The 21954-nt window shown below is 37.1% G+C and overlaps 1 protein-coding gene across 14 annotated transcripts in view; it reads left to right on the forward strand.

The window, feature by feature from the left end:
• Positions 1 to 21954, forward strand: part of HDAC9 (histone deacetylase 9) — a 944501-nt gene that overhangs the window by 693249 nt on the left and 229298 nt on the right. For all 14 annotated transcript variants that reach the window (XM_045495014.1, XM_045495020.1, XM_045495015.1 and 11 more), the window contains one exon: positions 17973 to 18080. In XM_045495014.1, coding sequence (XP_045350970.1) covers positions 17973 to 18080 — 108 coding nt within the window. The remainder of the gene's footprint in view (positions 1 to 17972; positions 18081 to 21954) is intronic.

Raw genomic sequence — 21954 nt, forward strand, 5'->3', positions numbered from 1 at the left:
TTATGACCATTATTCTAAATTCACTTTCTGTTATATTATTTAAATCCTTTGTGATCAGTTCATTAGCTGTTGTTATTTCCTGGAGATTCTTCTGAGGGGAGTTCTTCCGTTTGGTCATTTTGGATAGTCCCTGGCGTGGTGAGGACCTGCAGGGCACTTCCCCTGTGCTGTGGTGTATAACTGGAGTTGGTGGGCGGGGCCGCAGTCAGTCCTGATGTCTACCCCCAGCCCACCGCTGGGGCCACAGTCAGACTGGTGTGTGCCTTCTCTTCCCCTCTCCTAGGGGTGGGATTCACTGTGGGGTGGCGTGGCCTGTCTAGGCTACTTGCACACTGCCAGGCTTGTGATGCTGGGGATCTGGCGTATTAGCTGGGGTGGGTAGGCAAGGTGCACGGGGGCAGGAGGGGCAGGCTTAGCTCGCTTCTCCTTAGGTGATCCACTTCAGGAGGGGCCCTGTGGCAGCGGGAGGGAGTCAGATCTGCTGCCGGAGGTTTGGCTCCGCAGAAACACAGAGTTGGGTGTTTGCGTGGAGCAAGTTCCCTGGCAGGTACTGGTTCCCTTTGGGATTTTGGCTGGGGGATGGGCGGGGGAGATGGCGCTGATGAGCGCCTTTGTTCCCCACCAAACTGAGCTCTGTCGTCCGGGGGCTCAGCAGCTCTCCCTCCCTTTGTCCTCCAGCCTTCCCACTTTCTGAGCAGAGCTGTTAACTTATGACCTCCCAGATGCTAAGTCGTGCTTGCTGTCGGAACACAGTCCGTCAGGCCCCTCCGCTTTTGCCAGCCAGACTCGGGCGCGCTGCTTGGCCGGCGAACCGCCCCTCTGCCCTGGCTCCCTCCCGCCAGTCCGTGGAGCGCGCACCGCCTCGCCGCCCTTCCTACCCTCTTCCGTGGGCTTCTCGTCTGCGCTTGGCTCTGGCGACTCCGTTCTGCTAATCCTCTGGCGGTTTTCTGGGTTATTTAGGCAGGTGTAGGTGGAATCTAAGTGATCAGCAGGACGCGCGGTGAGCCCAGCGTCCTCCTACGCCGCCATCTTCCCTCTCTCCTCCCGGATGTCTTCTTTAGAGAATGTCTATTCATGTTTTCTGTCCATTTCTTCACTGGGTTATTTGTTTTTCAGGTGTGGAGTTCGGTGAGCTCTTTATAGATTTTGGATACTAGCCCTTTGTCTGATATGTCATTTGGAAATAATTTTTCCCATTCTGTTGGTTGCCTTTTAGTTTTGTTGATTGTTTCCTTTGCTGTACAGAAGCTTTTTATCTTCATAAGGTCCCAGTAGTTCATTTTTGCTTTTAATTCCCTTGCCTTTGGGGGTGTGTCCAGTAAAAAATTGCTACTACTGAGGTCAGAGAGGTCTTTTCCTGCTTTCTCCTCTAAGGTTTTGATGGTTTCCTGTCTCACATTCAGGTCCTTTATCCATTTTGAGTTTATTTTTGTGAATGGTGTGAGAAAGTGGTCTAGTTTCAATCTTCTGCATGTTGCTGTCCAGTTCTCCCAGCACCATTTGTTAAAGAGACTGTCTTTTTTCCATTGGATGTTCTTTCCTGCTTTGTCAAAGATGAGTTGGCCATACTTCTCTGGGTCTAGTTCTGGGGTTTCTATTCTATTCCATTGGTCTATGTGTCTGTTTTTGTGCCAATACCATGCTGTCTTGATGATTACAGCTTTGTAGTAGAGGCTAAAGTCTGGGATTGTGATGCCTCCTGCTTTGGTTTTCCTCTTCAAAATTACTTTGGCTATTCGGGGCCTTTTGTGGTTCCATATGAATTTTAGGATTGCTTGTTCTAGCTTCGAGAAGAATGCTGGTGCAATTTTGATTGGGATTGCATTGAATGTGTAGATAGCTTTGGGTAGTATTGACATTTTGACAATTTATTTTGACATTTTGGGTAGTATTGACATTTTGACATTTATTCTTCCAGTCCATGAGCACGGAATGTTTTTCCATTTCTTTATATCTTCTTCAGTTTCCTTCATAAGCTTTCTATAGTTTTCAGCATACAAATTTTTTACATCTTTGGTTAGATTTATCCCTAGGTATTTTATGCTTCCTGGTGCAATTGTGAATGGGATCAGTTTCTTTATTTGTCTTTCTGTTGCTTCATTATTAGTGTATAAGAATGCAACTGATTTCTGTACATTGATTTTGTATCCTGCAACTTTGCTAAATTCATGTATCTGTTCTAACAGACTTTTGGTGGAGTCTATCGGATTTTCCATGTATAATATGTCGTCTGCAAAAAGTGAAAGCTTAACTTCATCTTTGCCGATTTTGATGCCTTTGATTTCCTTTTGTTGTCTGCTTGCTGATGCTAGAACTTCCAACGCTATGTTAAACAACAGCGGTGAGAGTGGGCATCCCTGTAGTGTTCCTGATCTCAGGGAAAAATCTCTCAGTTTTTCCCCATTGAGGATGATGTGAGATGTGGGCTTTTCATAAATGGCTTTTATGATCTTTAAGTATGTTCCTTCTATCCCGACTTTCTTGAGGGTTTTTATTAAGTAAGTTTGCTGAATTTTGTCAAATGCCTTTTCTGCATCAATTGACAGGATCATATGGTTCTTATCTTTTCTTTTATTAATGTGATGTATCATGTTGATTGATTTGCAAATGTTAAACCAGCCCTGCATCCCAGGAATGAATCCCACTTGATCATGGTGAATAATTCTTTTTATATGCTGTTGAATTTGATTTGCTAGTATCTTATTGAGAATTTTTGCATCCATATTCATCAGGGATATTGGCCTGTAGTTCTTTTTTTACTGGGTCTCTCTCTGGTTTAGGAATCATCATGTTTGTTTGTTTTTAAGAGAGAGAGAGCACAAATGGTGGAGGGGCAGAGAGAGACTGAGACACAGAATCTGAAGCAGGCTCCAGGCTGTGAGCCATCAGCACAGAGCCGACCAGAGGCTCGAACTTGTGAGCCGTGAGATCGTGACCTCAGCCGAAGTCAGACTCTCAATGTACTGAGCCACCCAGGTGCCTCTTAATTAGATTTTTAAGCAATCATTCCCCATTTATTCTTAAGATGCTAATGCCCAGGATAGAAAAATATATCTTTATCTTATCCCTGACAGCAGTGAAAATTTGGTCAACTCTATGTTGTTTTAAAAAATAGGTATTTTCTAATAGTGCTAGAGATTGGAAATTAAAGATCAAGTTGCAGGCAGGATTGGTTTCTCCTCAGGCCTATCTCTGTGGTTTGCAGATGGACACTTTTTCACTGTGTCTTTACATGGCTTTTTCTCTGTGTGTGCACATAACTGGTGTCTCTTTCTCTACTTACAGGGACACCAGTCATATTGCCTCTTTAAAGTCCCTGTCTGCAAATATGGTCAAATTGGGGTTAGATCTTCATCATTTGAATTTGGGGAGAACACAATTCCATCCATATCAAAATCTATTATCTAGGGTTGACTTTGATTGAAATCCCAGTTCTGTGTCTTATCAACTGTGTAACTGTTCGAATTACTTAACCTCTCTGAAGCTCAGTTTCCTCTTTTGTTAAAATGACTGATAGTACATGAGGAATAAATTAGGTAATGTTTCTAAAGTGTTTAACACAGTGTCTGGCACTTATTTGTTGCCCCAATCCATCCCCTGCATCTTTTTTAGATGCTGACCTGAGATATTTACTTTGTGCTTTCTTTGAGTAGTAAGTTTGACTTGTTATCTCTTCCCCTGAATCTACTAACGTCTAAGCTTTTCTCTCTTTGAATCTTTCCTACTCCCACCCCAACTTTTACTCTTGTCGAAAAGAAAATATGTATTGTAATCTTCAGTTCTAGCCCTAAGAGTAGAGGCTTGAGGATAGAAAAATATTGAACTTCTCAAATACTTCTTAAGTGGAAAAAGGTAATTATTCTATTTCCTAAAACAAATAAGAAATTTGGCTTGCAGATGTCATTATACATATTGTATAGAGCTTAAAAAAGAATAAGCTATTTTGAAAAATTAAAACTAGAATTTCTCAGAAATTAAATAAAACTGAGATGATTTCAGTGATTTAAAAAAAATATTAGATAATTTCTAAGTTATCAAATCAAGATACTGTCTGCAGAAATAGCTGATCCACAATGGATGATTCATTTAAAATAGGTATTTTACCTGAAGTAATGCAAAAGTTAAAAAGATTCTTAATTTCCTTCATAGTTTAACTTTTATACAACATGCCTAAAATGGTATAGAATCAGTACTTTGATGAAACCTCTGTTTCTTTGTTAAGTCTGATGTCTCTCAGGAGGTTTCTACGGGCATCTGATCATTATTTAAGCTTAAACTCAATTATTCCAAAATGCCCTGTGGCCCAAGCAGCAGCATAGCATAGCAGCAGCTGTTTACTGAACTGTTTAATATTGACTGAGGACTTTTGGTTCCTAACTTTCAGGATGAAATATTCAAGGCATCTGTGGAAGAATCATGTACCACATTAACCATGCTCAGTGCATATGAAACCTGTTCTGTTAATGGGCAAACTAGTATTATATTTTAACTCTGGGAATATTTCCGAAAAGAATCAACAAGCTAAGTTTCGATTATACAAAGGAGACTGTGCCTAAATTCCTTTTCTTCTAAGTCATTCTCTTTCCCTTTTAAAATACTTTCATATCCACTTTCAGTACAGGTAGCTTAATTTCTATCACGTGCGGCATTAGCTTTGTTTCGGGTGCCAGAGATTGAGCTATGCTGGATGTGCTTGGAAAAGGCCCACATTCATTCAGGAAACTCCAGTTGAACTAGATCCATATGCAGCTAAAAAAAAAAAAAAAAATGTAGCTTTCTGATTAGAAGTAGTTTCTGGCTTCTAGCATTATCACAGATGATTTTTGTTTTTGATGTGCCGCGGAATAAAAAGTAATGTTGGAACCAAAATTCTGGGATTTTTTTTTCTCTTAGTGAACATATTTACTGAGAACTTACTACTTTCACTGTTGTGTTGCACTATGTTAAACACTTTACATGCATTGACTAATTTAATGCTAATAATAATCCTATGAGGAAGGTGATATAATCCTGTGACTAAGGTGGTTTCATCTCCATTTTATTTAGAGCATGGTTAATAAACTTGCCTATGTTTGAACAGCTTGTAAATGGAAATAGTTTTCAAGGTCTCTAACTCTAACTGTAGAGTCAAAAAATAGATAAGGTAATACTGCACTAAACAGTGATGAGGCCATTGCCAAAGCTGTCACCTAAAATAATGGAATAAAGTGGAAGAGTCCAAAGATTGGCTCCTAGGAAAATCTGTTAAAAAGCTTATTAAAAAACCTGACAATTTCTCCAAATCCTGGGGCTATGAAAGCCTCTAGGTACAAACTAGTAGTATAATGCTTTGACAAATTATATTGGTAGCCATTCTCTCTTGGTACAACTTATCTTGTTAGGGTTAATTTATTTTCAAACTCTTAACGCATTTCCAATTTTACCTGTAGCTTTACCTTTTCTTTGTGGCTCTCTTACCCAAGTAGAATTCGATCTTTGTGTAATTTGGAAGGAAAGTCCTTTCTCTGAAATCAATGCTCCTCAAATTATTATGTGGGAAAGGACAAGATTTTGTTTGCTTACATTTTATTTCCTGTCACAGAGCAATGCTTTTGTAAAATGTAATAAAAAAGAATTACTAAAAAAGAGATTAAAAACCGTACAAAATGCAAATTCATTTTTATTAGGTTCAACAGATATAAAATTATTCCAAAAATTTGTTACAAAAGTTTCTAAAGGCTTGCTTTTGTTTATCTTGTTGTCAGACTGGGACCACCATGGTTCCATGGACCACACTTTGAATAACAGTGTTCTATATTAGAGAGGTTTTGCTATGGTTGAATTTAAATCAACCATCTTGTTAGTTGTTATATACTTGTTACATCTGTTTTTGCTTGTTTTCTTTCTCTTTTTTCTGCTTTCCTTTGGATTGAATATTTTTGAGAATTATATTTTTAGTTCCATTATAGGCTTATTTTATCTATATTTTAGTGGTTTCTCTAGTATATACATTTATTAGTTAATACATTTCAAAGCCAGTAATATTACACTACTTCTTATATAATGTGACAATCTTATAGTAGTTTGTTTGCAGTCCTCTCATTGTACATATTTTGTTGGCATATATCTGACTTTTTACATGTGCCATAAAACCTTCAATAAAATTGTTGTTTTTGCTTTAGACAGTCAAGGTTTTAAGGGAATAAAAATAAGGGAAAAGTCTCTTTTATATGAGCCTTCATAATTATGATTTTCAGCACTCTTCATTTCCTGAGTGTTTTTCTTTACCATTTTTTGTATTTCAGGTCTGATGGAAGTATAATACTTAAGCAGTTATTTTTCTGAAAATTTTTATTTTACCTTTTAAAGATATTTTTGTTCGTATAGAATTCTGGATTGACATGTTTATCCTTTGAAAACTTTGAAGATGTGACTCCATTGTTTCCTAGCTTAAATAGTTTCTGCTAAGAAATATGCTAACATTCCTGTTCTTAGTTCAAGATTTTATGTAATGTGTTTCTTTTCTCTGGCTTCCTTCAGGATTTTTTTTTTAATATTTTAGCAATTTGATAGTGATGTGTCTAGGTGTGGTTTTGTTTTTGTAATTGAATTGATGGCATTTTTTTGTAGTTCTGTTTTGAATTTTTTGGATCTGTGGTCTCACTTTTTTTGATAAATTCTCAGTCATTATCTCTTTAGTATTTCTTCTGCTTTATTTTATTTCTTTCCTCATTCCAAGAATCCAATTACACCTGTAATAGACTAATTCAGGTTACTTTCTTGTTTTATGAAATTAGCTCCGAACCCCTCCCCCACAGTTAACTATTTATTCAGCACTTATTATTATTATTATTATTATTATTATTATTATCTTTATTAGCTTTCTCTCCCCCAAACAATAAAGTAAATTTAGACCAATTGTTCTTTTTTTTATATATAACTTGTTTTTTATTTTTTTAAATTTACATCCAAATTAGCATATAGTGCAACAATGATTTCGGGAGTAGATTCCTCAGTGCCCCTTCCCCATTGAGCCCATCCCCTTTCCTATAACCCCTCCCATAACCCTCAGTTTGTTCTCCATATTTATGAGTCTCCTCTGTTTTGTCCCCCTCCCTGTTTTCTATATTATTTTTTCCCTTCCCTTGTGTTCATCTGTTTCGTCTCTTAAAGTCCTCATATGAGTGAAGTCATATGATTTTTGTCTTTCTATGACTAATTTCACTTAGCATAATACCCTCCAATTCCATCCACATAGTTGCAAATGGCAAGATTTCATTCTTTTTGATTGCTGAGTAATATTCCACTATATATATATATATATATATATATATATATATATATATGCCACATCTTATTCATCCATTCATCCATCGATGGACATTTGGGCTCTTTCCATACTTTGGCTATTGTTGATAGTGCTGCTATAAACATTGGTGTGCATGTGTCCTTTCGAAACAGCATCCCTGTGTCCCTTGGATAAATACCTAGTAATGCAATTACTGGGTTGTAGGGTAGTTCTATTTTTAGTTTTTTGAGGAACCTCCATACTGTTTTTCCAGAGTGGCTGCACCAGCTTGCATTGCCACCAACAATGCAAAAGACATCCTCTTTCTCCACATCCTCGCCAACATCTGTTGTTGCCTCAGTTGTTAATGTTAGCCATTCTGACAGGTGTAAGGTGGTATCTCCTTGTGGTTTTGATTTGTATTTCCCTGATGATGAGTGATGTTGAGCATTTTTTCATGTATCTGTTAGCCATCTGGATGTCTTCTTTGGAGAAGTGTCTATTCCTGTTTTTTTTGCCCATTTCTTCACTGGATTATTTATTTTTTGGGTGTTGTCTTTGATAAATTCTTTATAGATTTTGGATACTAACCCTTTATCTGATACATCATTTGCAAATATCTTCTCCCATTCTGTTGGTTGCCTTTTAGTTTTGCTGATTGTTTCCTTCGCTGTGCAGAAGATTTTTGTTTTGATGAGGTCCCAGTAGTTCACTTTTGCTTTTGTTTCCCTTGCCTCCGGAGACGTGTTGAGTAAGAAGTTGCTGCAGGCAAGATCAAAGAGGTTTTTACCTGCTTTCTCCTCGAGGATTTTGATGGCTTCCTGTCTTACGTTGAGGACTTTCATCCATTTTGAGTTTATTTTTGTGTATGGTGTAAGAAAATGGTCCAGGTTCATTCTTCTGCATGTCACTGTCCAGTTTTCCCAGCACCACTTGCTGAAAAGACTGTCATTATTCCATTGGATATTCTTTCCTGCTTTGTTCAAAGATTAGTTGGCCATAGGTTTGTGGGTCCATTTCTGAGTTCTATATTCTGTTCCATTGATCTCAGTGTCTGTTCTTGTGGCATAGACCAGTTGTTCATATGTTCACAAACTCTTCAGGGCCATGAAGTTATTAATAAATGAATTCCTATGCACACCCAACATTGTCCAATGACTGAATAAATATGTGTCAAAAATATGAAGCTACATTTTCAAATTCATGTAGACATTACTGCAATTAATATGCTTCAAGTTAATTTAAAAACATTGCTGAATTAATTATAATTTTCACCACCATGTATTTTCGCAAGTAACACGGTTGAATAATGCAATAAAACTTTTCATAGTGCTGTGAATATTTGTAGCCTTTACTTAAAAGAATGTTAACCTAAGCATCCTTACTCTAGTCTTATCCTCAGGCAAAGCTAGAATCCTTAATAAACATACCCTGCCCCCCACGAGTTAGAGAAGTTATCTCTCTAAGTGCCCCACTCTAAGAAATCTTTAGTTAGGCTATGATCATTTCACACAAGAAATCAACCCATCTAGTTCCTCTGATATACTTTTTTTTCCCCCATTTCCTACTTTAGAATTTTCAAGCTTTGGGTAGAAGAAATAAGTCACCCTGGACCGCAAAAGTTACGCACTGATAGCCCAGGAGCCATATTTAGCACATCTATAGATAAGTTCCTTTTTAGCTTGGCTGGGGATTTTTTAAAAAATGAGTTCTTCTCAATATTTAAGATTTAAAAAATCACCCCAAAGGCCCCTCTCTCATTTACCTTACCTTACTTTACATCTACATTACCAGTCTGACCTTTGGAGTCTTTCGAACATGTGGCTACTGCTTTAGGCCTGAATTGTTCCACTTCAGTATGTGAGACTCTCTGAGCTATTTTCTTTGTACCTTTTCCTGTTCATGGACTCTACTTGTTGATATTAGTCACTAATACCCTTAACACCAAGGAAATTCTTTACACTTTAGTTAAATCTAGATTATACCTGCTGCAGATCTGAGGCAGCATTTAAGGAGAAGATTGTTGTTGTTATTGCTGTTTTTTAAACCATAAATTACATGGACGATGTATATTATCCAGTGTCGAGGTACATATTGGACATTTAGCTTACTTGGAACTCTGATTATTTTGTGTGCTGTGTATCATACTTTCATTTTGCTGGTTGAATTTTATGTGGTCATTCTCAGAGTAAACAGTTTTTTTAAAAAAAGGAAAAAACCTGATGGTCATTAAGTGCTTACCCGAAGGATTTGCAGATGCACAGAGGCTTCTGAATAAGGGGCTGGGATGGCACTCAAGCAACATCTTGATTTCTTAAAAAATCCTGACCAAGGATTTTGGTCATTTTAATTGATGTAGGATAAAGAAACTGTGAAAGCAATGGTTTTTGAAATATTACCCAGCTCTCAGATGCTCAGAATCTGTTTCAAAGAAAGTGAACATTGGGAAGTGTGACATTTACATATTTCCTCTAAACGAAATAAATCATAACCACTCAAAGGCAGTAGTCTGTCCGTGTACTCCCTGCCTTTTATGCAGGGACAAACCCAAAATACTAATGAACAAACATTTCTCAAGGACCTGACTGTGAGTAGGTAGAACTTGTCTCTTTCTTTCTTTCTTTTTTTCTTTTTCGTATAGGTGCCAATAATCATATGATGTCCTTGATCTTTTATTTTGCCACTGATATTATATAATTATTTCTTTTTTGAAATTATTATAATAAATTGCCATCCACTTCTTTGATGTATTAAGGAAAAATAAGTTGAGATTGAAGCAAAAGAATGGGAAGAACTGTGAAAGGTTTTTCCTGGCTCTGTCACTAAATTCGTGAAACTGAAGAAACTGAAAAGGGCAGAATAGCCCTTTAAAATAAGTTTCTATTAGTGTTGATTCTATTCAGGCGACACAATTATTTGGAAAAATTCAGGAAAAGAACAATGTTGATAAAAATGATTCTTGGTTGTATTCCAAAGAAAAAGCAAGAGAGAAAGCCCAACTTTAAAAACTATCAATGAAAATATAAAGCGATTTCCTCCCTGTTCCCTCTCTGTCCTCTGCTCTGCCTCCTCTCTGGACTCTCTCTCTGCTGTTTTTGCTGCTTCGTTCTTTCTCTGTGTTTTCCTTTTATTCTTGTCATATTCCATAAAGGATTTAAAGCAGCTTTCAAAACAAACATGACGTGTATGTTCAAAAGTAAGTGTGGTAATCATGGAAAAGTGAAGACAGATACATGAGCTAGGAATGAGATTAGCTTATAAGGTGTGAGCTGTAGTATCTACTATTTTTACTAGAGAAGGTCCACAAATTTGTCGTGGAGAGTTTTAGCAGCCAGTATGAAGAAGGGAGCACTCATATTTATATGGATCTCAATGTTTATAGAGCAAGATTTCTCAACTTTGGCATTATTGACATTGACAGATATTTCTTTGTTGTGATGTCCTGTTGCACTGTAAGATGATTAGCAACATTCCTGGCTTCCACTCAACAGACACTGGAAGCTCACCTGCCCCTTCAGTCTTGACAACCAAAAATGTCTTCAGAAGTTCACAAATGGGCACCAGGGGTGGGGCAGGAGGGAAGACGGTTTAAAACACCCCCGTTAAGACTACTGCTTTAAAATAATGGTGAACAAATTATAAAATTACAAAATGCCCAGCTACTCCTGATACAACTGTGGCATTTGAAGTTTTGGAATATTTTAGCAATTTTACATGGTAGAGATTCAATACCTTTACAGATAAAAAAGTGATGTAGGTCTTAGCTGTTGCATTTCACTATGAAAATCTTTGATTCTATAAATAAAATTAGAATCTGTTTTTTTCAAAATGATTTTATTTTTTATTCACTTTTTAGATTTTGATTTTATTAACATAAAAATAAGTATGGATTAAGAGCTTATGCTGTTTTTCTGGGTTCTCATTTCCAGCTGCACTAATTACTAGCTGAATAACCTCTTTGAATTTCATATACAGAAATGCTTAATAATAGCATCTATGCCAGTGATTATTGTAAGAATCGTACGAGTTTATATAGGCAATGAGATTTGCATAGTGTCTGGATCTTAATAAGTACCCTATAATTATGAGATAATAGCAGTTATTATTATTGTCATTATTATTCATAGATAATAAAGAATAGAACTTTATAGAATAGGGCAACATATAATAATAAAACTGAAAAACATGAAATTAGATAGAAAACCTTATTAGTTTTCTATCACTTTCTCTGTATATTTCCTGAATTGCATTCTGCTGTGACTCCAAGTGAATAAATGATGTTTCTACCATTCATGTTCCATAGATCAGGTTTGATTCAGTAATCCTCCTTTGTATCTTTTATAGCTATAGAGATTGCAACATGGTAGTCTTCTTTCAGATGTGAATAGTATTACCTAGTGACTAAGTTTTTGTAAGTAAATATGTAACCGGTGCTTTTCAAACCCTTACTGTCTCTTCTACCTCCATGCCTCCATAGAGAATCTTCCTAACTATTTTCGACTGATGTGAGTAATTGCTATGTGCTTATGAATTGCTAGATTCCCCCCCCCCCATCTCTTGTTCTTGTCCTCCTTTCTTCCTTCCAATTGATGTGGCCTACTGGCCTTTGCTGATTATTCTGGGGTTGTCACATTGCCAGTTGCCCTGGATTCTCTGAGGTCCATAATGAAGTAGAGAATGTGACTCTCTCCCTCTTTTAACATAAATGTTCAATTTGATACCAAAGTATTTTACTTCAATCTCATTTTTAACAGAATATAAAATGCATTGCCTATTTCAGTTTTTACTTATAGTTTTCTCCATTTCTTTACCCTTCCTACCCTAATAAATAGACATGAGGCTCTGGAAATATGGGCTAGGAGGATCCCAGTGTCATGCCCTGTACTGTCTTCAGAATTGTGCCTCCTTCTCTGATGACTAAATCTTTTTTTGTGAACCAAGCTTGTATAATTCTCTACCCTATTTGTATTTCCACCAGTATCTCACCACATGTGCTTGGTTCCTAATACAGAAAGACTTTTTGTGGGACAGCCTCATCTGACATTTCTGAACTACAGTTTTGGACACATGTAAGGTCCAGACCTTCCTACATGTTTAAAAGTGAGTTGAATTTTGAGGGGACTATTTTCAAATTGATAGATTTTAATTCTGGCAATAAAACAAAGCCTCTGTGGACAGTTACGCAGCAGACTACTAAAGCTGCCTTCATGTTTTGTACATTTATACAGAAATATTTGAAAGTTGAAAACAGTCTGTTTTTCAGAATACTTTGTAATCAAAAGCTTGCTAAAAATTCCAGATTATTTCGGGGGGGGGGCAGTAAGTTGCATATTGCCACATTAATTCTAAAATACATTTATAGACCCCTAGTCATATATATAGCATATCATTGGGGACTTCTTCCAGGATCTTGGTTAGACCTTTTTCCCTGTCATTCAGCAGATTAAATTCCTGACCTTAAAAATGGGATACAAAATTAGAATCAGCCATGCTCCTTCATGTGTTGTAGATCTGCTTTCTTTTTCTTCTAATGACATTGATCTTCTCCACAGTTAACAATATATGCATCTCTTCAAGTTTGAAGAGATTCCTTTCAATTTTACAATTCTTTTTCTTCAAGATCAACTTACTATTGGATGCAATATTTTTAGGTAATTGTTCAGTCTCTCAGCTTCCTCTCCCAAGATGGCATTTGGGTATCTGAAGGAGGGATGGAAATTTGATGACGTCCTTGGACACTCATGCTGTCCTCTGAATATGCAAACTTCCATGGCAATTTCCCTAGTCCACCTTATTGTTCCTGAATCTCCAGCCTTTGAAGCAGCTCATAATCTCCTGATTTCACTGCAAGATGGAGTATGTTAGGATTCCCTAGTGGGGTGCTTCTGTTGCACCTTTTGTTGCCTTTTTCCACTGTCTCAGAATCCGAAGGGACGACTTTTGGTTTTTCTTCCTCTCATTATATCCTACCTATAGCCTAGGTCTGTAAGCTTTAGGTCTCATTGTCATAAGTAGAAAAACTCTCTCCTCTGAGTATCAGAGATGCAATGGTAACATTGTCTTTATACTGTCACTAATGTAGGACTATAACCTGAGACCATCAGGCTTAGTTCTTGATATATAAAAGAATTTGGAAAAAATCCTCTTTAACTACAAAATCTGGATTTTTTTGTGTACTGATGCAAAATCCTATTTTGAATGTCAATTTCTGTACATTTATTTTATATCAATGCTAATCTTCCTTTCAGTTCACATTTCACTGCCTCCTAATGTACGTGTACATGTGTGCATGGATATGTACACACACACACACACACACACACACACAATCATGCTGAAGAATAAATTGGTGAACAGACTTAGGAGAAGTGAATGTGGTGTACGGAAAGAACAAAAAAGATATAAGCAAATTAATTTTTTTTCAGATTATAGTAGTTTTGGTTTTAAGAATTTGCTTTGCATATCTCAACAACTTTAGCAAGATCTTAGGAACCAGCTAGTGTAGTCAACAGGATTGCCTTCTGCTCCACTACCATTTCTTCCCCCTTTCCTGGACTAATCTAAATAATTTACATTGTTTACAATTATTTTCCATACCCAGATCCAACTCTGTGCCACTGTCCTACTCTCTCTACCTTCAACTTTCAAATGCTAGAGCACCTATCTTACAGTTCTAAGCTCTTCTGGTCTCTACCTTTATCATCATTGTATTATCATCTCAGCTCCTTAATCCCAGTTATAGATATCCACCAAAGTCTAATCCTTCTTGCTGTTTTTCCTTTTTTATCCCCCAACCACTCAGGATCCCATTCCATGCCAGGAGCCATTAACAATTGGTGGAGTCAACCGTCCTCTCTTACCTAGAGTTTTTTTCTGCTGTCAAAGCTTTGCAGTAGTTAAAACCAGAGCTTTTATATGAAGATGTCCTTCTTGATGGTATCACTCATGTAGGGAAATGTTTTTGGCAGTTTCTCCAACCAGTAAAATGGATATATCAGGATAAGAAATACTTTTTTCCATTGAGAATGGCAGGAAGTAGATTTGGACGTCTCTTCTAGTGACATAGTCAGGAGGGTTCATAAGTTGTGCAAGATTTTTACCATTGGAGCTCTTGTTAAACTATAACATGGCAAATATATGTTTGTAGCTTTTAGTAGCTAAATAGCTAATGGTCCTGAAAAACTACTTGGAACACAATGTCTTAGGAAAATATGATTATAAATTGACTTATAAACAAGTTTTTGGGATATAACCTTGCTACATACTGAATTGTATCCTTCCCCCAATTCATATTTTGAAGCCCTAACTCCTGATGTGATTTAATTTAATAGGGTTTGAGGGTAATTAAGGTTAATGGTGGTCATATGGATGGGATCTTTAATAGAGTGGTAGCTTTATAAGAAGAGGAAGAGAGAGGGGTCTCTCTCTACATGCACTTACTGAGGAAAGGCCATGTGAGGACATAGTGAAAAGGCAGCCATCTGCAAGCCAGGATGAAACCTGAAACAGAATTTTAACTAGAAACCAAATTGGCTGATACCTTCTTGGACTTCCTAGCCTCCTGAACTGGGAGAAATAAAATCTTGTTATTTAAGCCTCTCAGTGTATGATATTTTGTTATGGCAGGTGAGCTAAGACAACATCTGTTAATAAATTCAGAATTAAATACAATTACCATTTATGGAAAGATTATATCCAAAAAACTTGACCGTTATTAAGTTAGTTATAAACTAAATATACATAAAACAGGTTGAAATAGTTCCTTAAATACATGTTTTTCACATTTAAATGTAAGTAAATAAATGGCTGATAAATTTCATAGATCCCTAACGAACCTGTTTGAGGATAAGCCTGAACTTTGGATGTAGTCAAAATCTCAAGTATCCATTAAGCATCTATGTGTCTAGCATTTTTTCAACCAATGATCATACCTTTTTGACAAAAGTAACCCCCATACTATATAACTCTTAGCATCTATTACATAGTGGGTACCTAACAAATGTTAGCCAAATTTAAAAAAAGTAAGTATCTTGATTAGTAGAAGTTTATACACAAAAATTGATGGCACAGACACAGAATTTTATCTCTACAAGAATTCCAAAATCTTCTGAGTATATTCCAAAGTCAAGTAAAAAGGAATTATATGTGGAATTATATGTAGAATTATGTGTGGTTTTGAGTTACTCATTGTCTTTGGGATTTATTTATTTATTTTTAATTTTTTTTAACATTTATTTATTTTTGAGAAACAGAGACACAGAGCATGAGCAGGGGAGGGGCAGAGAGAGGGGGAGAGCCAGAATCCTAAGTAGGCTCCAGGCTCTGACCTGTCAGCACAGAGCCCGACGGGGCTCAAACTCACAAACTGTGAGATCATGACTTGAGCCGAAGTTGGTTGCTTAACCAGCTGAGCCACACAGGCGCCCCAAGTCTTTGGGATTTATTGATATGTTTTATGTTTGCTTGCTTTTACAATAATTTTAAATTTGGCTTTTAAATATTTATTTATTTTGGGGGAGAAAGAGAGTGAGAGAGGGAGAGGGAGAGGGAGGGACAGAGGGAGAGAGAGAGCATGCACGAAGGGGAGGGACAGAGAGGGAATCCCAGTCAGGCTCTACAATATCAGCACAGAGCCCAACACAGGGCTCAAAGTGTTAGATCATGACCTGAGCCAAAATTCAGAGTGGACGTTTAACTGGCTAAGCCACCCAGGTGCCCCAACTTTAACTCTGATTAATGAGGACTTTCTATGGCACCTGTAGCTCTGTAATACTGACTAAAAATGATGCAGCACAATGTAAATGTTGGTTTTCATTTTAAACTTGAACAACTATCTTCCTCAAGGATATGTTTATATGAAGCTCAGATAAGTGCTTACATTGTTCAGTAAAAATAAAGCTTTTGGTTTGGAGGGCAAATGATTTGGTTCCCATGTCCATTTGATGATTCTTTCACTTTTTAGCTGGTAGTGTTTACCAAGTTGGTGTTGACTATGACAAAGGCTTGATGTTCTTAGAAAGCAAGAGTTATTTCAGGAGTGTAGTAGAAAGACAGGTGATGTTAGAGTCAGGGGTCTGTGTGAAGGTTTTGGGTCAGCTGAGTGGCTTCTCTAAGCCACGGTGTGCTCATTCAATAAACACTTATTAGGCTGGTACTATGTGTAAGGCATTTTAAATGGGTTTAATAGTAGCCTAAATAGTAGTACCTAACATTTGCTTATCACTTACTCATTTAATCCTCACCAAAATCATATGTGGATGGTACTTTAAAAAGTTGGTGTGTCACAGGTAAGGGAACCAAAGCGCAGAGATGTTAATTAGTTGCCCACTGTCATTCAGGTTTTAGTGGCAGCCATAACCTCACTGTGACAGTTTGATTCAGAAACCTCTCTTCACCACCACTCTGCTGTTGTTGAAAAGATCCTAATTTTTCTATTTATTTATGTATTTATTTATGGTTCTCACTTATTATTTATTTATTCATTGATCTTGACAATTTAAGTTGGTAAGGATCTCATGAGAAAAGGCATGTTAAAATGCTTAGGAAACTGCTTAATGCATTGTGAATATGTGTAATTGTTATTTATTGTATTTGTTCCACGTCATTAGGTCTCTTTAATTCTTTTAAAAATATCTTTATTTTGTGTGGGATTTCCCTTCTTTGACCAATTCAAAAAGTCTTTCTACTTGCACAGTCACAAATTTTTTATTACATTTCCTGGTGCTTGAAGTAATTTATGTGTTGTAACTTTAAAGACCTCTACCATTCATTTTTTTTTACATATATTAAGAAATATTTTACACATAAATATATGTAACATATATATATCTTTATAAACCACTGTTATTGTACTTTTCTTGTCCTTGTTATATGTTATCTTATTGGATGCATGAAAAAGAGTAAACAGTATTTGATAAAGGTAAATCAAAAATATCAGTTCATACTTTGTTTTCATAAGAATGTTCTCTTATAGAAGCAACCATGTATTTTAATGGCCTCTCCAATTTTAATAATACCAATCTGCATGAAGACCAGCTGCCAAACTGTAATAAATGTTAGAAATTTTAAGCTTCTATTTTGAAAACCAAATTGTTCCTTGCAGTTGAATATTGTGAATGTTTTAAGTGTGAGGACCACACACTCCTTCCATTTAGTTGGAGAACCTGAACTGTGGTTGCTACTTCCTACTCACTGACTGCTACTGCTACCTGCCTAATAATTGTCTTTGGCTCCCTGTAAACCTGCAGCCAGAAAGGTATTTGAATTTCCCCCCGCTAGCACTTGCAAATCCGATTTTTATGTATAGCTAAGTGCTCTTAGCTTTTACTCTATCTACTACTGGGGCCTGGTTTCTAGCAGGCCTGTAACTACGCCAGATCCGGCCTATGTAATGCTGTTTGTAATGAGAAATCTAAACAGGGAATGGCAGTGAGGCATGGCAGGAATGTGTTTCCATTGGAGAAGTCAGTATAGAGAAAAAGTATAAGCAAAGCCGTGTCCAGAAGGTCTTTTCAGCTGGCCAGGGTGGAAGACTAATGTTATTGTACATAGGTTGTTAGCCTGCCAGCCCTTCCTCACAAATTTGCTTTCTCTCTCTCTTCCCTTCTCCTCTTCTTCCCTCCCCCTCCCTCCCTTTTTCATCTATTCCTTGTCCTTCTCATTTTCCCTCTCTCGTTTCTTCGGGCTGTGCTGACTGTTTGCTCAGGTGGACAGTGACACCATTTGGAATGAGCTGCACTCGTCCGGTGCTGCACGCATGGCTGTTGGCTGTGTCATCGAGCTGGCTTCCAAAGTGGCCTCAGGAGAGCTGAAGGTGAGGTCTGGGTTGCATTAAGTGTGGGAAATCCAGAGAAGAAGCTGAAACACTGATGTTGTTGTTTGGGAATTGTGGGAGTGTGGTGTGGTAATAAAAGAAAAGGGGCGGAGGGAAGAGGGCAGAAAGATGGCCACTAAGGTGTGATAATAACTAGTCTGTAGGTAGGTAGTAGCTGGTCCTGCTCAGAAGGCCTTCCTCTCCTTGGGGAAACTGTGGTCAGGGCACTCTGGTGTGTTTTTAAGAGCATAGACATAGTGAGTAAAGCTATGGTCCAGGTTAAAAATACCCAGTATATACATGTCTGTCATGCCCTCCTGGGATTCTCTTTTGAAGCAATTTTTAAAATATGATTACTGAATACTCTGTATAAGCTCAGAATACCACCCAGAGAGAGGGGAGGGAAGGGGGGGAGAAAGGTAAATACCAGACGGGAAGGATTGGGAGGAAGAAGGAAATTGTTGATTAAAAGGGTAATGATCCAGAGTATGTTTTTCCATGAAAGAACTTCAAAAATGATCTACGCTTTATTGTTCTTTTCTTTTTACGGTCTCTTCTTTTCTACATCACATGAAAAGAACAATGTCCAAACCCCAATGTTTCCCAGTCTAAACAATTTATAAAAGCCAGAGACCTGACAGATTTTGACATTTTATTTGGTATTTTAACAGTGCTATTTAAAGGTATGCCATGTGCGTCTTGAATGCAGTTGCCCCTATAAACTTTGTTGGTGCTAACCTGGCTTTTTAATGCACTAGTTCACACACTTTGTAAGGAAATCTGAGTGGTATTTGATTTGGTATTTTTAGCAATTATAGGGATTAGGGGAAATATGATGTGAACAATATAGGCACCACAAATTTTGTTTATCTAAAATCTAATTAGGATTATTTTTCTTTTTATCTAATGAATCTTTATTCAGTTACACCTGACTGTTCCACTTGTGTTAAAAAAAGGAGGATAGGAAGGTACACTTTACCATATATTATCTTCCCAGAAGTCTTTGCTGTAACTCTTTAAGAAGTCTTAAGAAGCTTTATGTGTAGTTGACATGATTAGCATCAGAACATTGATTGCTCGTCTTAGGGGATTTATGGGGCCAGTAATGTGGTGCATACTACTCAGTCTTTACCTTTGGTAATGAGCTATTGCAAAGAGGAAAGGAATCAGCCTTACGGAGATGTTTTGGCTGTCTCCCAGTAGCACTTTAACAATAATTCTTCCTGTTTGAGTATGTCACGTGTAGCATTGGACTAAATTGACATTTAAAAAAAATATTTGAAGGTCTTATTTTCAAAGGAATTCAAAAAACATACAACAGCTAAGGCATAGTACTATTATTTTTAGAAGACAATGCTGTCGCAGACCCATTTAACAACAAAGAAAATGATTATGTTAGCATGCACAATTTCTAATTGTTTTGATTCTGTGGGAGTTTAATCAATAATTTTCAAGCATAATGCCTGCATATTACACTCAAAATCATCATTGTTAGTAGCCTTAGGAAGTACAGAATTGCCAAATGTACATGTGAAGAGTGTTTAACAGAAACCTATTTCTCTTTTTTAGGAAGTAGTCATTTAAAATAGCCAATTACAAACAAAGTGTCAATAACATATAGCATGGACATGGTGACTACCAGCTGTACCAACACTGGCTATTTATATTAAGAACAAAGATTTGTACAAATGCTTTCTTCCCCCTTGGTTGAGAAATTAGCAGGTATGGTTAAAAAAAAATAGAGGAGAAAAGATGAGAGAATAAGAGCCAGCCTAAAAATCAAGAAATCTTGGTCTAAGGTCTGCCACTTAAATCCTCTGTCATTGGTGGCAAATCATTTAACTTCTTCGGGCTTCAGTTTCTTGTTCTGCAAAATCATCAGGGTGGAATTTATAATGTTGAATGTTGTACGTGGTGCTGTTTACAAATGAAAATTAGATTTGATTCTCAAATATACATACTATGGCACATCAAATAATATTCTAAAATTGATTTCAACTTATTTTGATGAATATTTGAGATATTGCAGCTCATTTATCTTTCTGATTGTTAAGCCCAAAGTAAAAGTCCAAGACAGGACTATAACAAAGGCAGTACTGCTGACAGGTCAAGAGACTGAACCTCCTGATTGCTAATAATTTTAGGAGGCATGAGGGAATGCCATGTGGGAAAGGTAGCAGTTACAAATGATTTGTAGCCACAGTGAAGAACTGAGGTAGAGAGCCATGTTTGAGGACCTCTAGCTAAGCAGAAATGTCACTCAGTGTCCACCTGTCTCAGCCTCCAGTATGACAGGGCTGGTACACTTGCTGGCCAGTGCAGTTCACACTCCTGGCTGTGGAGTCACTTCATTCAAATCTATGAAGAGAACAGAGAAGCTTATTTGAGGACACTGGTAAGTTAGCCTCTGATAAGAAAACTTCAGTGTTAATTTTTTGGTTTTCAGCATCTGCATTCAGTTCTCATATGTTCTACTAGTAAATCAATAACTCACTGAAACAAAACTGGCACACTATAATGCTCTATTTTGTGAGACTGCACTAATTTTGCTTGGAAAACAGAGAATAATTAAGAGCTTTATTTCAAATAGGGTGGGCCTGGATGGAGTACTGAACTGAGAGGTGGGAGAGAGCTGGGGGTTAGGTTACTAAACTCATAGAGAATGGGGACCCAGGAGATAAGAAGTATGTATGAGAAAGGAAAATGCTGAGGACAGATTTGATTACCTGGACTATTTGCTTGATGCTGAACTTATTGTGATACCCCTTACTGTTGACAGGTTCTGTCCATTATTCACCTGAGGGTACTGATGGGCTGAAAGAATTAAGGGAATGAAAAAGGCACAGAAAGTGGGTTTCATTTTGATGCTTGAACAGACCATGTGTGGCAAACTATAGCAGTAAATTGGTGTATTTACGAAGAATGGGCATGCTCGGTGGAGTTCAGTGGAAATTATGGGGACTTCCAAGTTTTCCAGGTTTTTAACAAGATATACATGCATATCTATATGTGTAAAACACGCACACAAATGGAAATTTCTGGAATCTAGAGATGCCCAAGTTGGCCCTTTCTCAGATTGTAGTACAAAGGAACACAAATATTCTGAAAATGCTGAAATGTTAGGTGTATTGGGAACTGTAATTGGAAGAATACTTACCTGAAAATGGTTTTATTGTTCTATAGCATATTTAAGAAATTATGTCTAGAAATAGATGTATCTTTTTAAAAAAGAGTATTTTTTCAAGTTATAAATAGTTCATTACTTGGTTCAAAGAATAGTGTAAAATATCATGATACATACCTTAAGTACATAAAAATTTTGTCAATTATACCTCAGTAAAGCTGGAAAAAAATGATTGAACACATATCAAGCTTTACTATGAGGATGAATTTTGATGCTATTTTGGCAATGCTATAATATCATCATAAAAAGTAAAAATTGTTGGGGCTTCTGGGTGGCTTAGTTGGTTAAGCATCTGTCTCTTGATTTAGGCTCAGGTCATGATCCCAGGGTCGTGGGTTGGAGCCCCATGTTGTGTCCATACTGAGCATGGAGCCTGCTTAAGATTCTCTCTCTCCCTTCGTCCCTCTCCTAGCTTGCACACTCTCTCTCCTTAAAATAAATTAAATTAATGAAAATCGCTTTAGTTATCTGGAAATTTTTGTCAAAGAAACCCCTTGGTAGTCTGAATGATGAATGGATTTCTTTAATGTTTAAATGGATATTGTGATGTCTTGTTGCTAATAAGACCTGCTATTTGTTGAGTACCTGCTCCAGGCTGGGCAGTTTACATGTAATTTGTCATAATTCTCATAATGACCTTTGATGGAAGTATCACCAATAGGATACCAGCTCAGAGACATCAAGTAAGTT

Source organism: Leopardus geoffroyi, chromosome A2, assembly GCF_018350155.1.
Source record: "Leopardus geoffroyi isolate Oge1 chromosome A2, O.geoffroyi_Oge1_pat1.0, whole genome shotgun sequence".
NCBI classification, from domain to species: Eukaryota; Metazoa; Chordata; class Mammalia; order Carnivora; family Felidae; genus Leopardus; species Leopardus geoffroyi.